This window comes from Bacillus rossius, chromosome 1 (genome assembly GCF_032445375.1).
Source record: "Bacillus rossius redtenbacheri isolate Brsri chromosome 1, Brsri_v3, whole genome shotgun sequence".
NCBI classification, from domain to species: Eukaryota; Metazoa; Arthropoda; class Insecta; order Phasmatodea; family Bacillidae; genus Bacillus; species Bacillus rossius.
Genome location: NC_086330.1, coordinates 61,906,303 through 61,919,106, shown reverse-complemented (window position 1 = coordinate 61,919,106; position 12,804 = coordinate 61,906,303). Strand labels below are relative to the sequence as shown.

The following is a 12,804-nucleotide window of genomic DNA, read 5'->3' as shown; positions in this document are numbered from 1 at the left end:
GAAATGTCTTTGTAAAATACATTTCCTTGCACAAAAGTAGTTCTGTACTTTCATTCTGATAAGCACTGTCCTGTTCCATTTCATTTGACGAAAAATCACTTACCAAACACATTTCGTCTGTCTTCTCATCCGTGTTTTTCCGTTCAGCAAAAACTGCTGCAGAATGTTTTCACAATATGTAGTTTATAATTCTGTATTTAAAGTAAATGGGCGACAGATGCGTATTTTATTACATGCTTTGTATTAGCTTCACCTGTATGTTTGTTTGTCTGTCCGTCTGTAACTCTTTCGACTAAGAGTGAGTGGCTCATCACTGTAAAATGTCCCACCAATTTCATCACGTTCGTTAGCCGAGCGGTCTAAGGCGCGCAACTTCTGAGACGTCAGCTTTCGTATTCAGCGATCGTGGGTTCTACTCCCGGCCACGCCGGAAAAAAAATGTTTTTTTTCTGGTAAATTCTAAGATTATATCCATACATCTAACTGTAAATGATTCGGAGAGACTTTACCATTTCTTTTTGACGTTGCAACTTCAAATAGTTATCTCAGATGGTAATAGGTAGTGTCGGTAACTCATTTCCCTATGATAATTATACATAAATATAGTTTAAAAAACTAAAAAAACATGCTTTTAAAGAATATCAAACTAAAAAGTTAAAAATAAATATAGTTTAAAAAACTAAAGAAACATGCTTTTAAAGATTATCAAACTAAAAAGTTAAAAATAATTTTAAAATTTAATTTATGACAATAGTATATAAGCAATACTAGTATAAATGAGAAAAAAAACTTGAGGCGCTTTGTGCCATATTTTTTGTATATTAAGCGCCCCATGCTTTTTTCTCATTTATACTAGTATTGCTTATATACTATTGTCATAAATTAAATTTTAAAATTATTTTTAACTTTTTAGTTTGATAATCTTTAAAAGCATGTTTCTTTAGTTTTTTAAACTATATTTATTGATGTTCCATACCTCTAATATACGGACAGAGAAAAAACCACTCTAACACATCTTAGTTCAGTTTAACTGTTAACATATATTTAGGTTAACAGGTCCTATACATATTTCCGAATGTTTTACTGACTGAGTTATACTGGTCATTAATTAAATTGATCGCTGATATTTATACTTTTAAACAAAATTTTGAATTTATCATTTTATGTAAACTCTAATGCGTTAAAAAGTGTAACGCAACACTACACACAGGTAGTGATGTCTAGCGCACTGCCCTATGCACATTAGTTAACAAAAAAATAAAATGAAATATTAATTACTGATAAATAATACCTTGATGTCGTGATACAAGTAACACATGCTTATCTGATATTTATTTCAATTAGAATACGAAATAGGAACATAAAATAATTAACTGATTTTAAGACTGATTTATTACTTACACAGTACAGTGCATTTTGAAGACAAATGGGTCTTAAGAAGCGAAAATAGTACTCGATTAAAGGATGGTATGGTGTTCGGTATATTAAGGTTTCCCTCAAAGTAACGGTTTCAGAATGCTTTTAAGATATTAGTTACATCCCAACATAGGTTTAAAACATTTCTCTTAAGAGTGTGCTTCGTAGCATTAAAAAATGTGCCTTAATTATTTTGCAAATTTATCATTGTTATGGTGACGATGTCAGGGGTTTTCGTAATTTTTTTTTTAGAAATATTGTACAGTATTAGCAACTACGTTAAGAACTGTTATTTTATTCACACAGAGAAAAGAAATACAAAATGCTAAAATTTGGCTTTTTTATATATATATATATATATATATATATATATATATATATATATATATATATATATATATATATATATATATATATATATATATATATATATATATATATATATATATATATATATATATATATATATATATATATATATATATATATATATATATATATATATATATATATATATATATATATATATATATATATATAGGTTTGTTATTATATGTGTGTTGTAACATGTATAAAAATGTTAAATATATTAAACAATATTTGGTAATTATATATATTAAAAAACTTTTATGTACGCGACTTGAAACTACGTGAATGGTTTTCAGTATATAAAGGCCTATTCTATGATTTTTTTAAAATTATTAATTCTTATGCAAACAATTAATAAAATTGGAAGTTTATTACATTGTCAGTATATGCATAGCATTACAGTTATTCCAAACAATTCTCTACCAGTGTTTACCTAAGGTTTGCATGTTACGTTGGTTCTTCTACTAATACACATATATTACAAGAGGTTTGTAATAGATTAAATGAGGTAAGTAAGAATTCGTTTTTATAAACATTGTGTACGAAATTATAAATTTTGAGATGTATAATAACAAAAAGAAGTGAGTTCCGAAGACATATGTCGGTAGTGTTACCCACTGAAACATTATTCCCACTTCAACTCTCTGTAAAAATAAAAGTATGGGGTTGAATGCGTCAAAAGGGGTATATAAATAAAATTTGAGGCTTCTTCCTTATTTCATACGCTAGTGTCCCCCACTTACAATTGCAAACAAAAATTTTTCCTCAATGTTGTAATTTACTCTGCGTAATCACTAAAAATTTTGGCAGTAAATAAGTATTTAATTTTTAAAAATGAAAGCATTCATGTTTCGAAAAAAATATTAAAGCTATGTGGGGAAAAATGTTTATAGATACTCCAGTAAAATTTTCAGTTTGATTGTTTTGATAGTTTCGGAGCTGTTGCGAGTTTAGTTTGGAGGATTCTTCGGCCGCGCGAGGCTTGTTTGGCTCTTTTTCATTTTCTTCCAGCGTAGGAAGCCGATACCCGGCTTCAGCTCGCATCCTCTGCTGGTCTTCCCTTGTCCTCTTCAGATGTATTACTGTATATTAGCTCCATGAGCGCGACCTTGACAGACCCTTCGTTTCTTCGGTCTCCTCTCGTCATCCCTCTACACCCCATTCTTCCCCCTCCCCACCCGCAGGCTGCGGCCCGCCGGCCGGAGCTCCGCCGGACTACCTGGTTGCGACAAGCGCCGCCCTCAGCGCCACGTCGCAGGGACATTCTTCCCGGCGGCGAGAGTTTTACACGCAGCACTAGAACTGTCACTCCAGAGGGCATGTTTTGAGTCGGATCGTATCAAAAACAAAAGGATATGAAAATATATACATAACTCAATAGTGTTCTGCCAATTATGTTTTCATTTTCATTTAAATTTATTCTTTAAATCGCTCCTGAAGTAGTCCAACAGTGATCAATGGAAATTGTCAATATTAAACTGTAATTTTGACGATGAAAATTTTTTCTTATTACTTTTATATGTGCAGAAACCTATTCGTACACTCGTTTCTTGAACTATACTTAAGTTTAACATAATTATGTGTTTTCTAAATAATTCTGGCTTGGAATAAAAATAAATGCATTTAAATGACATAACTCAGTAAAAAAAAGTTTATTAAAAATATCCTAGGTATATTATGTCTTAAAAAGAAGCATCAAAAATAAATATGTACAGTTAAATTAGTTTTGTCGTAATATTTTCGCCTTAAGGCGATTGGTGCATGTTAAACTTAAGTATAGTTCAAGAAACGAGTGTACGAATAGGTTTCTGCACCTATAAAAGTAAGAAAAAAAAATTTCATCTTCAAAATTACAGTTTAATATTGACAATTTCCATTGATCACTGCTGGACTACTTCAGGAGCGATTTAAAGAATAAATTTAAATGAAAATGAAAACATAATTGGCAGAACACTATTGAGTTATGTATATATTTTCATATCCTTTTGTTTTTGATACGATCCGACTCAAAACACACCCTCTGGAGTGACAGTTCTAGTGCTGCGTGTAAAACTCTCGCCGCCGGGAAGAATGTTCCCGCGACGTGGCACTGAGGGGCGGCGCTTGTCGGAACCAGGTAGTCCGGCGGAGCTCCGGCTGGCTGGCCGCAGCCTGCGGGAGGGGAGGGGGAAGAATGGTGTGTAGAGGGAGGACGAGAGAGGAGGCCGAAGAAACGAAGGGTCTGTCAAGGTCGCGCTTCATAGTGGAGTCTATCTTCGCTCAAGCAAGGAAATTGTCTCTGTAGAGAAAAATTCGTACAGCGAAATTCTTTTTGGCGGTTATGTTTTGACTTGAAGTTGAATATTGACACGGTGATTATTCTTTGTGGTGGTTGTTTACACATATGAATAAATTTTTACCATCCAGATTAATATGTTTTGACAGCATAGAACATCAGTTGTGTATTCCGATTAGTTAGGGTATGCTATATGCACACTAGAATGACAGATCTAAATCTAACCAAAAAATAGATTTTATTTTTATTAAAATTTATTTAGAACATCAAATCAACACTAGGCTATTCCAGTTATATGAAATGAAAAAAAATTGGAAATGTTAGCTAGCGATGCCAGAATGTCGGGCACACTAATTACAAATGTCCTATTGTAATATTACATTGCACAGAACACTGAAACCCTAATACTTCAAGTGTTTGTTTACAGTTTTATTATTCTGTGCTACATTATTTAAATTTATATGTTTAATTTATTTTGGGTTTTGAACTATATTTCTGACATTGTTACAGACGTTTGGGCTTTTCTCTATGTAATTATTAAGTAATTGTGGCTTTTGGAATTACGTTTTTCACGGCCAGAAATTGCCCGAGGTTTCGGCAGAACTTTCAAAAAGTGCCTCGAGCCTATTGTTGTAAAAGTTACGCTACTAAAAAGAAGCTTGGTTTTGGCTGTTTTGGTGCGTGCAGCTCCGCGTCAGGACGTGCCTGACGCGGGCCTACCATAAGTTATGTTACATGTGCGGTAATAATAGTATGTATAAAAAGGTTATCATCAGACTGCTGATTGTATGTTAAGTTGCTAACGGGAATATGCGATTTTAAAGTTATTAACGTCAGAAGATATCATTAGTCCAGGTATGGCCATTTTGTTATTACTCTATCACTAACGCTGTACTGACGCCCTGCAACTTTTTAACATTGCCGATTGATATTATGACTTTGTTGATGTTGCTGGGATAAACTAAAACCAGGCGCTATTAAATATTATATTTCCTAAATTAATTAGCATCTCAGTATTATTAATGGCACAATCATATGAACATACAATGCACAACTATCTTAGTGGTCTTGAGTCTATAGGTCTTATGTTTTATCGGACAATTGATTTAATTTATGAGTTAGTGAATTTTTCGAACCGTAAATCCATTTTTTAACTCTACGTGAAACATTGACATTTGCGAAGTCGTGCCCATGTACCTGGCAACGATAGTTAAAAAAAATCGGAGTGATATTTTGGTCAAATGGAATTACTGTATTGAGGGATACGTGGTATTTGTTTATTCGTGTGTAAGTATTAAATCAGTCTTAAAATCAGTTAATTATTTTGTCTTCCTATTTCGTATTCTAATTGAGATAAATATCAGATAAGCATGTGTTACTTGTATCACGACATCAAGGTATTATTTATCAGTAATTAATATTTTATTTAATTTTTTTTTTTAACTAATGTGCATAGGGCAGTGCACAAGACATCACTACCTGTGTGTAGTGTTGCGTTACACTTTTTAACGCATTAGAGTTCACATAAAATGATAAATCCAAAATTTTGTTGAAAAGTATAAATATCAGCGATCAATTTAATTAATGTCCAGTATAACTCAGTCAGTAAAACACTCGGAAATATGTATAGGACCTGTTAACCTAAATATTTGTTAACAGTTAAACTGAACTAAGATGTGTTAGAGTGGTTTTTTTTTCTCCGTATATTAGAGGTATGGGACATCAAAATACGCATCTGTCGCCCATTGACTTTAAATACAGAATTATAAACTACATATTGTGAAAACATTCTGCAGCAGTTTTTGCTGAACGGAAAAACACGGATGAGAAGACAGACGAAATGTGTTTGGTAAGTGATTTTTCGTCAAATGAAATGGAACAGGACAGTGCTTATCAGAATGAAAGTACAGAACTACTTTTGTGCAAGGAAATGTATTTTACAAAGACATTTCAAGAGAAATCACCTTTAAATGAAATAGATCTTGCTGACATGGAAGAAATAGACTTAGATTTAGAGGCCAGGCCCCTTTCAAGTGACGAAATTTCTCTTGAAGGGCTGAAATATGTTTCTGGCTATATAGCTCACCGTTTCAGAAATAAATATCCTGACCTTGGCACTACGGATTTCAATTCGGAGGACGATAGCTGGATACATGTACAATCAAAGGGTAACTTAAAATGTCCCACTAATGAATTTTTTGAATTAATAAAGATCGCTGAAATGTGTTTTGATAATATTCATGGCAACAATTTGTGTAAAAAAGAGCGGATTTTTGAATCACTGACTAAAATTATTTGCGGAACTACTGAAAATAAATATCCAGAAGAAGTTACATACTGTTTTGTCAGGACAAGAACGTATATGCGTATCAAGTATTTCAACATGAAATATTTTAACGAACAAGACCAAAAACGCAAAGATAGAAATAAGATGAGGAAAACTACCCTCTAAGATTTTTCAGTGTGATAGTGTCCACTTTCCTTCACCATAATATGTATGTTCATAATTTATTTATGATGTTTTTTTAATTACTATATTTAAGAAAAGCATTTATTGTGAATATCACAGCAATTATGTAGGGCTTAAGGTATTTATTGTATTACAAATATTGAGTATGTCATTTTTATTGCCTTTATTAAAAATAATATATATATATATATTAACAATGTAACAAAATTGCGATATTTTTGTATTGCTATTGCAATTTCGTTTCTTGTAAACATTATTGTAGACTTTTTCATATTGAAATTAAATTTGCTATAGGGTTGTTTGTATTTTAATTTTACAGTTATAAGATTTTTTATATGTTGTTTACTGTTAACAAACATTTGAAAAATATTTCCTTAAACATATTTCCATTTCCATGGCAATAGTTTTGTTAGCTTTTCGGGTAACTCTTCTACATGGATGATAAGATGGTGCGACATCTAAAACATATCACACCACCTTTACATAACTATAAAACTAAGAGGTGTTTTCTTTACATAATATTAAAGCACAATGTTTCCTTGTGGCGTAGGTGATTTAGAATTTCCATTTATCTAGAAAAATGGGCTTTCAGAATGTTTTTTAACACACAGTGTTTAGGAAGGTTTTTGAAGAAAAAAATTGACTACCTGTTTTATTTTTTTGCAGCTGATTTCGGGCACGTGCATGAAATATAATTAATCCGTAGGAAGCGCAATGGTTTAAAGTATTGATGTTGAAGATTTGAAAAGATTTATTGAAATAGTGTGAGAGAACGAGTGAGTTGAGTGAGAAGATGTGCGCTCTCAGCCACATGACGTGCGCAGTTGCGAACAAATAAATAATCCATTCCGCCTCCCCATGGCGAAGGATGAGTGAAAGAGAAAACCTGCTAAACCTTCCCCTCCTCCGGGCACGATAGAACCGTATCGGCTGTGTGTTAGAGGGAGAGGGAGATAAAACCTTCGAGGTTCTGTTAATTCCTCCTAGATGGCAGGCCACAGAGCGACCACCAGCAACACACTTCCCGTCTGAAGGCCATCTCGCCACTGACGAGCTGGAACTAAGCTCCTGACCTCCCTACATAGTAATGGTCACCCACATAGGCATCTAGACTCTTTAGTGGTCATATGATACAAAATTCATTGTTTTCGGGCCTGTGACCGTTTTTTACCGTGCACCAATCGCCTTAAAGAGGATGTACAAAATTGATAGCAGAGAAAAGTGAGGTGGTGGTAAAGCAAATTTAAGTAGATTTGTGTTTATCATTGTAAAGCTACAGTATACATAATCCTATGTGATAGTTGAGATAATACGTGATAAATTGTGATGTGTTTCAGCACGAAATGATTCATGCGTATTTGTTTGTAACGAACAATGACCGCGACAGGGATGGCCACGGCCCAGAGTTCCACAAGCACATGAACAGAATCAACAAAGAGGCAGGCACCAAGATAACTGTAAGTACGTATATTTTAAGGTTGTATGTCTCTTGAGTGTAGAAACACCATTTTATTCACCTATAATCACTGAAGAAACAACAGTATGAAGATGCAAATATGTTCAAACTGAAAAATAACTGTGGGAGATTATTTGTCTAAGCAAATGTCAGAGAGACTCTCCACCAGAATCCAAATGCGAGTTCTCCGTCATACGTTATCGTGGATGTTTCTAATTTTCTTTGCGATGTTTTCTCAGAGTTGTGCAAGTATGCACCTAGTCCAGTTCACTAGATTCTTTAGGTAATGGCAGCCCACTGGTGGAAATCTGGAAACGTCAGCTCTGGAGATGGACGATTATAGAGATGTTCTCAGGCATTTATGAAACTTCAGACAGTCAGTCAACGCATGAGGCAAAGTAACCAAACTAACACAGGACATGTCTTCGTTTACTCCTTAAACAGCATCCCCAGCACTGGACAGACTTAATAAGGGCGGCATTGTGATAATGCACGAGGCAGTTTAATGTTGGACTTGGTGAGTGCGTGAGGACTGCCACACTGTAATGGATGGAGTTTCTGATAGGTTGCCATATTGCTCGCCCAACATCACACAAACCCGTGACATTGCATGGTTACTAGTCTCAAAGTAACTAAACATGCAGCACTGACACTGTCCTGTAAATTTTGCACGTTGCAGGTTATTGCCTGGAATTGCAGGTTTTAAAAATTTTCACTCTTAAAAGTGAGATTTGTAGCACAATTAAAGTTCTGTAATAATCTCGAAAATGAACACATTAGTCTACATCGCTAAGACATTGCAGTGAGCTGGGATTTTGACAGCGGAACTTTTCTAGTTGTTTTGCATGACCTGTTTACATTTTAAGTCTACAGCTTTGTTTATCACCGATTTAATTTTGGAATTCGGAAAATGATTAAGTATGGTGTTCACTGTTACAAAAATCATTTAAGTCCCAAATAAATGTTCTGAGCATTGATTTTTTTAAAAAATAATATTTGTTTTTACTACACCCTACATTAAAATATAGGTTGCACGAAAAAACTAATTATGTAATTTACAGACAAGACAAATAGGTACATAAATTAAATCACAGATATTTTGTTACGTTTCCATCTGTTTCATGTGTAATTGCTGTACAGTAGAATCTCGTTATAAAATACATCAATAAAGCCTCAACTTTTATACTTAGTAATGAAAGTCCTTTATTCTGAAAGTTACCTTTAAAACGTAGTACAGTAAGTCCTCGGTTTACGTCGGGGTTACGTTCCTGAAAACCGCGACGTAAATAGAAACGACGCAAAATGAGCCATGTTTCATGCCACCGGCCGGCCACGGCCCAAGGTCGGCCAGAAGCGCTGGCATACAGACGTGACAACGGGCAATTTTATCAGCAAATGACAACAGACAGCGTGGGAAACAAGTCCAACTAGTACTTCTCAGCTTTATAGAATGGTTATTTAACCAGCTGCTTTATTACCTTTATTGATTGAAATATAAAAACAGATATATAGTACATACTGTACGTAAAAGCAGGAAGCGTCCCTCATGATGTATGATAAGATAAGGCGGTGAACGTGTAGCTTACGCTACATAGCATAAATTAACTACCGAAGGAAACAAAGAATTATAAACGAATTATATACGGTGTTTTGGTTAAAATAAAGATTTACGGTCATTGTAAACGACGTTATTGTGAATCGGTGACAACTTAAATTGAAACATGAGTACTCAAACATTAGCGACGTTAATCCGAAACGACGTAAATCGGTACGACGTAAATAGAGGATTTACTGTATTTTTGAATTTTTAAAAATAAAGTAGTAGGGGATCAAATGTTACATTAGCTTGGAAGAAAATATTTGTAAAACAACAAGAATTTAAAAAAAATTACTGAACTTAATACAGTAGCCTAAATTCTAGGCCTACATATACAAAATGACAAATGGGTTAAACTATTTTGCAGATATGTACATTTATTGGGATAGAATTCCCTCGTCATCTCCTAGGCGAAGTCTCTTGTGACCAGCAGATAAAGATGACTGTTCATACAGTTTAATAATTTTTTCGCGATCTTTTATTATTGTTGACAGTGTAGTGGGAACCAAACCAAACGACCGTGCCACATCTGCATTTTTCCTGCCTTTGTCAACTTCTTTTAAAATTTCCACATTTTCCTTCAAAGTAAACTGCTTGCGTTTCTTTTTATCTTTTTGGCCATCCATCCTGATTAAAATATTCAATCAACAATATTGTTTGCCTCGTGCCACGTCAAACGTAAACAAACCTCTCATCCATAGATAACCATACAGCGTTGCCAACCCTTCAGCAAAAAAAAGTCCGTACGAAAATGTCATTTGGACCGTATTTCCCGATCCACGTCCGTACATTAATTTTTTTTACGATTATATTAAAGAAAACTATTGCACAATAATGACTTCATGATTTAATTTTGCCATGAAATAGAATTACGAAATAAACGAAATAAAATCTTGTTCTTACCCAACACAGTTATGGAATAAACGACTTGTGACGTCACAACAGATTGCATGCTGGGAAGAAACAGCAGTTTTTTTCACAAACAACCGCACGTCTGCCGCGTTCTGGATCAATGCTACGTGCTTGTAACGCGACTCCAGCTAAAGTATAAGATAAACACCAAATACAAGTTTGAAATTACTGCCCATTTTAAAATATGTTTAAACGCTGAGAAATCTGCGAGTAGTACTCCTTTATTGTCGACAGCAGTAAGGGTTATTTTCGTTGACTCTCTTATTATGGATGAAATGCCTAGTTACAAAACTTGTGCAATCTTTTAAAATTTATTGATGAGAGTGAATTAGATGTATAAAATAATGTATAAAAACTGTTCAGCCCATGTTATTACATACGTTTTTCAGACATTATTTGTGCAAAATCAGCTGTTCCTACCCATGACTCAGTGCCCAAACGCTTTTGGGCAAGTCGTCTATTGAGTAATTTAACACAACGTTGGGTCATACATTAACGTAAATGATATGTGTAAATCAAAAATCTTATCACTGCATAACAAAACAAAATATATTACAAACCTGCTGAAAACATTGCCCCACTTGACCTATTAAATTAAAAACAAATACTTTTGGCAGACAAAACAATGAAAATATGCCTTGACACTTATAAATAGAAGAACGTTACTCACCAGATATATCTATTACTACTGGCTCTTTTTTATCAGCGTCCAACTCCAACCAGATAGTATGGGCATTCCTCTTCTGTAAAAAATTACGAAGCGCCATATTCCCTGCACGGTAGCCATAATAGGCCTACGTAGAAGTGTGTGAAATGTTGAGATTTTCAAAACTAGTTAGATATTATTGAAACAGTTGTGTCAAATATTTTATTGGGTAGAAACCACATACTACTTGTGTTGATTGGACCGTACAAATGGCGTACGATCCAAGGGCAGGACCGTACGTCCGTACACACAGTGAAATTACCGTACATGTACGGTGAGGACCGTACAGTTGGCAACGCTGTAACCATAGCTCCGCACTAGTGGCGTGCGTCGAGAGCATGGCTGTGCCAGGCAACATTCCGACCTTTGTGGCAAAACAAAGCGTGTTGGCCATGTTGTGACACCAAACGGTTCAAAAATTAACCTGCATAAATTAACATTATTGGATTTTCTATTTTGTATATAATTTAAAATATAATTTTTATTTAACGTTTGTATCTGCGGTAATTGAAACTTTTAAAACGTGCTCTATAAATAAACAAAAGATGGCGCAGCTAAAAACAATTTTCTTGAAGAGGGGCTAGACAGCAATCAATTGTTTAGATCGTCTCGTGCACTAAGTGTGTGATCCATGGAGGAGGACGAATGGCGCGTTATACTGTACTATGATTCTATGAATCGTTGATACAATGTTTGTTTACGTTTTATACTTGTTAACGATTCTTGAAAGTGATAAAAATTAATCGTAATGTTCATTTATATTAAAGAACTCCTGTGCAAAATCAGTAACTATCATGTAAAATTTTCCTGATAACTGGAAAAGAATGGTCGTTGTATTGAAAGGTAGGATACGTTTTTAATGTTCAAGTGAAATATTTTTACATTGTTTACATTGGTGTTTTGAGCGGGAATTTAAAATCATACGTTGAACTGAAAGATACGTTATTCTGAAGTACGTTGTAACGGAATTTCACTGTAATTAGTTATTACAGAAAGATATTGAAATGTGAAGAAGTCATTAATTGTTATTTGTGCAACGCATCAGACACCCGAAATGTGAACACTGCTTGTACTTTTGATGGTTTCAGGTTTACCACAGCTTCCACGAGGAAGTGAAGTTCTACCAGCAGCACTGGTGGAGGTGCAACGGCCCCTGCCAGCACAGGCCGCCCTTCTTCGGCACGGTGCGGCGTGCCTCCAACCGGGCTCCTGGCCCCAACGACTTTTGGTGGGACAACCACAGGGCCACCTGCGGGGGATCGTTCATCAAGATCAGAGAGCCAGAAGGTTTCAAGGGCAAGGGTGCCGCTATTAAGGAAGGTAATTATTTCATCTTGCAGATCACTGAGTTGCGTTAATAAGCAGTAAGCTCTCAATAGGCACACAGTGACAAGCTTGGACATTTGGCGTACCAGTGTGTATGTTTACTTTAGTTGCAGCTTTTTTTTCCCCATTGGTGTCTTATTTTTTTATATTTTATTCACACACTTGCTTTTGTTTACTTTTTTTTTTTTTTTTAAACATTCATGTGTGTTACTAAACATGAACAGAGAAACACTGTTATGGCAAGGAAAGAATGCTAGGATAATTTTTGATTGAGCTT

General features: G+C 34.6%; 1 protein-coding gene across 11 annotated transcripts in view; it reads left to right on the top strand.

Moving 5' to 3' along the window:
* The window catches only part of LOC134536670 (DNA-dependent metalloprotease dvc-1), a 44,517-nt gene that overhangs the window by 27,339 nt on the left and 4,374 nt on the right, over positions 1-12,804 (top strand). For all 11 annotated transcript variants that reach the window (XM_063376584.1, XM_063376507.1, XM_063376530.1 and 8 more), the window contains 2 exons: positions 7,868-7,987; positions 12,290-12,521. In XM_063376584.1, the coding sequence (XP_063232654.1) occupies positions 7,868-7,987; positions 12,290-12,521 (352 nt within the window). The remainder of the gene's footprint in view (positions 1-7,867; positions 7,988-12,289; positions 12,522-12,804) is intronic.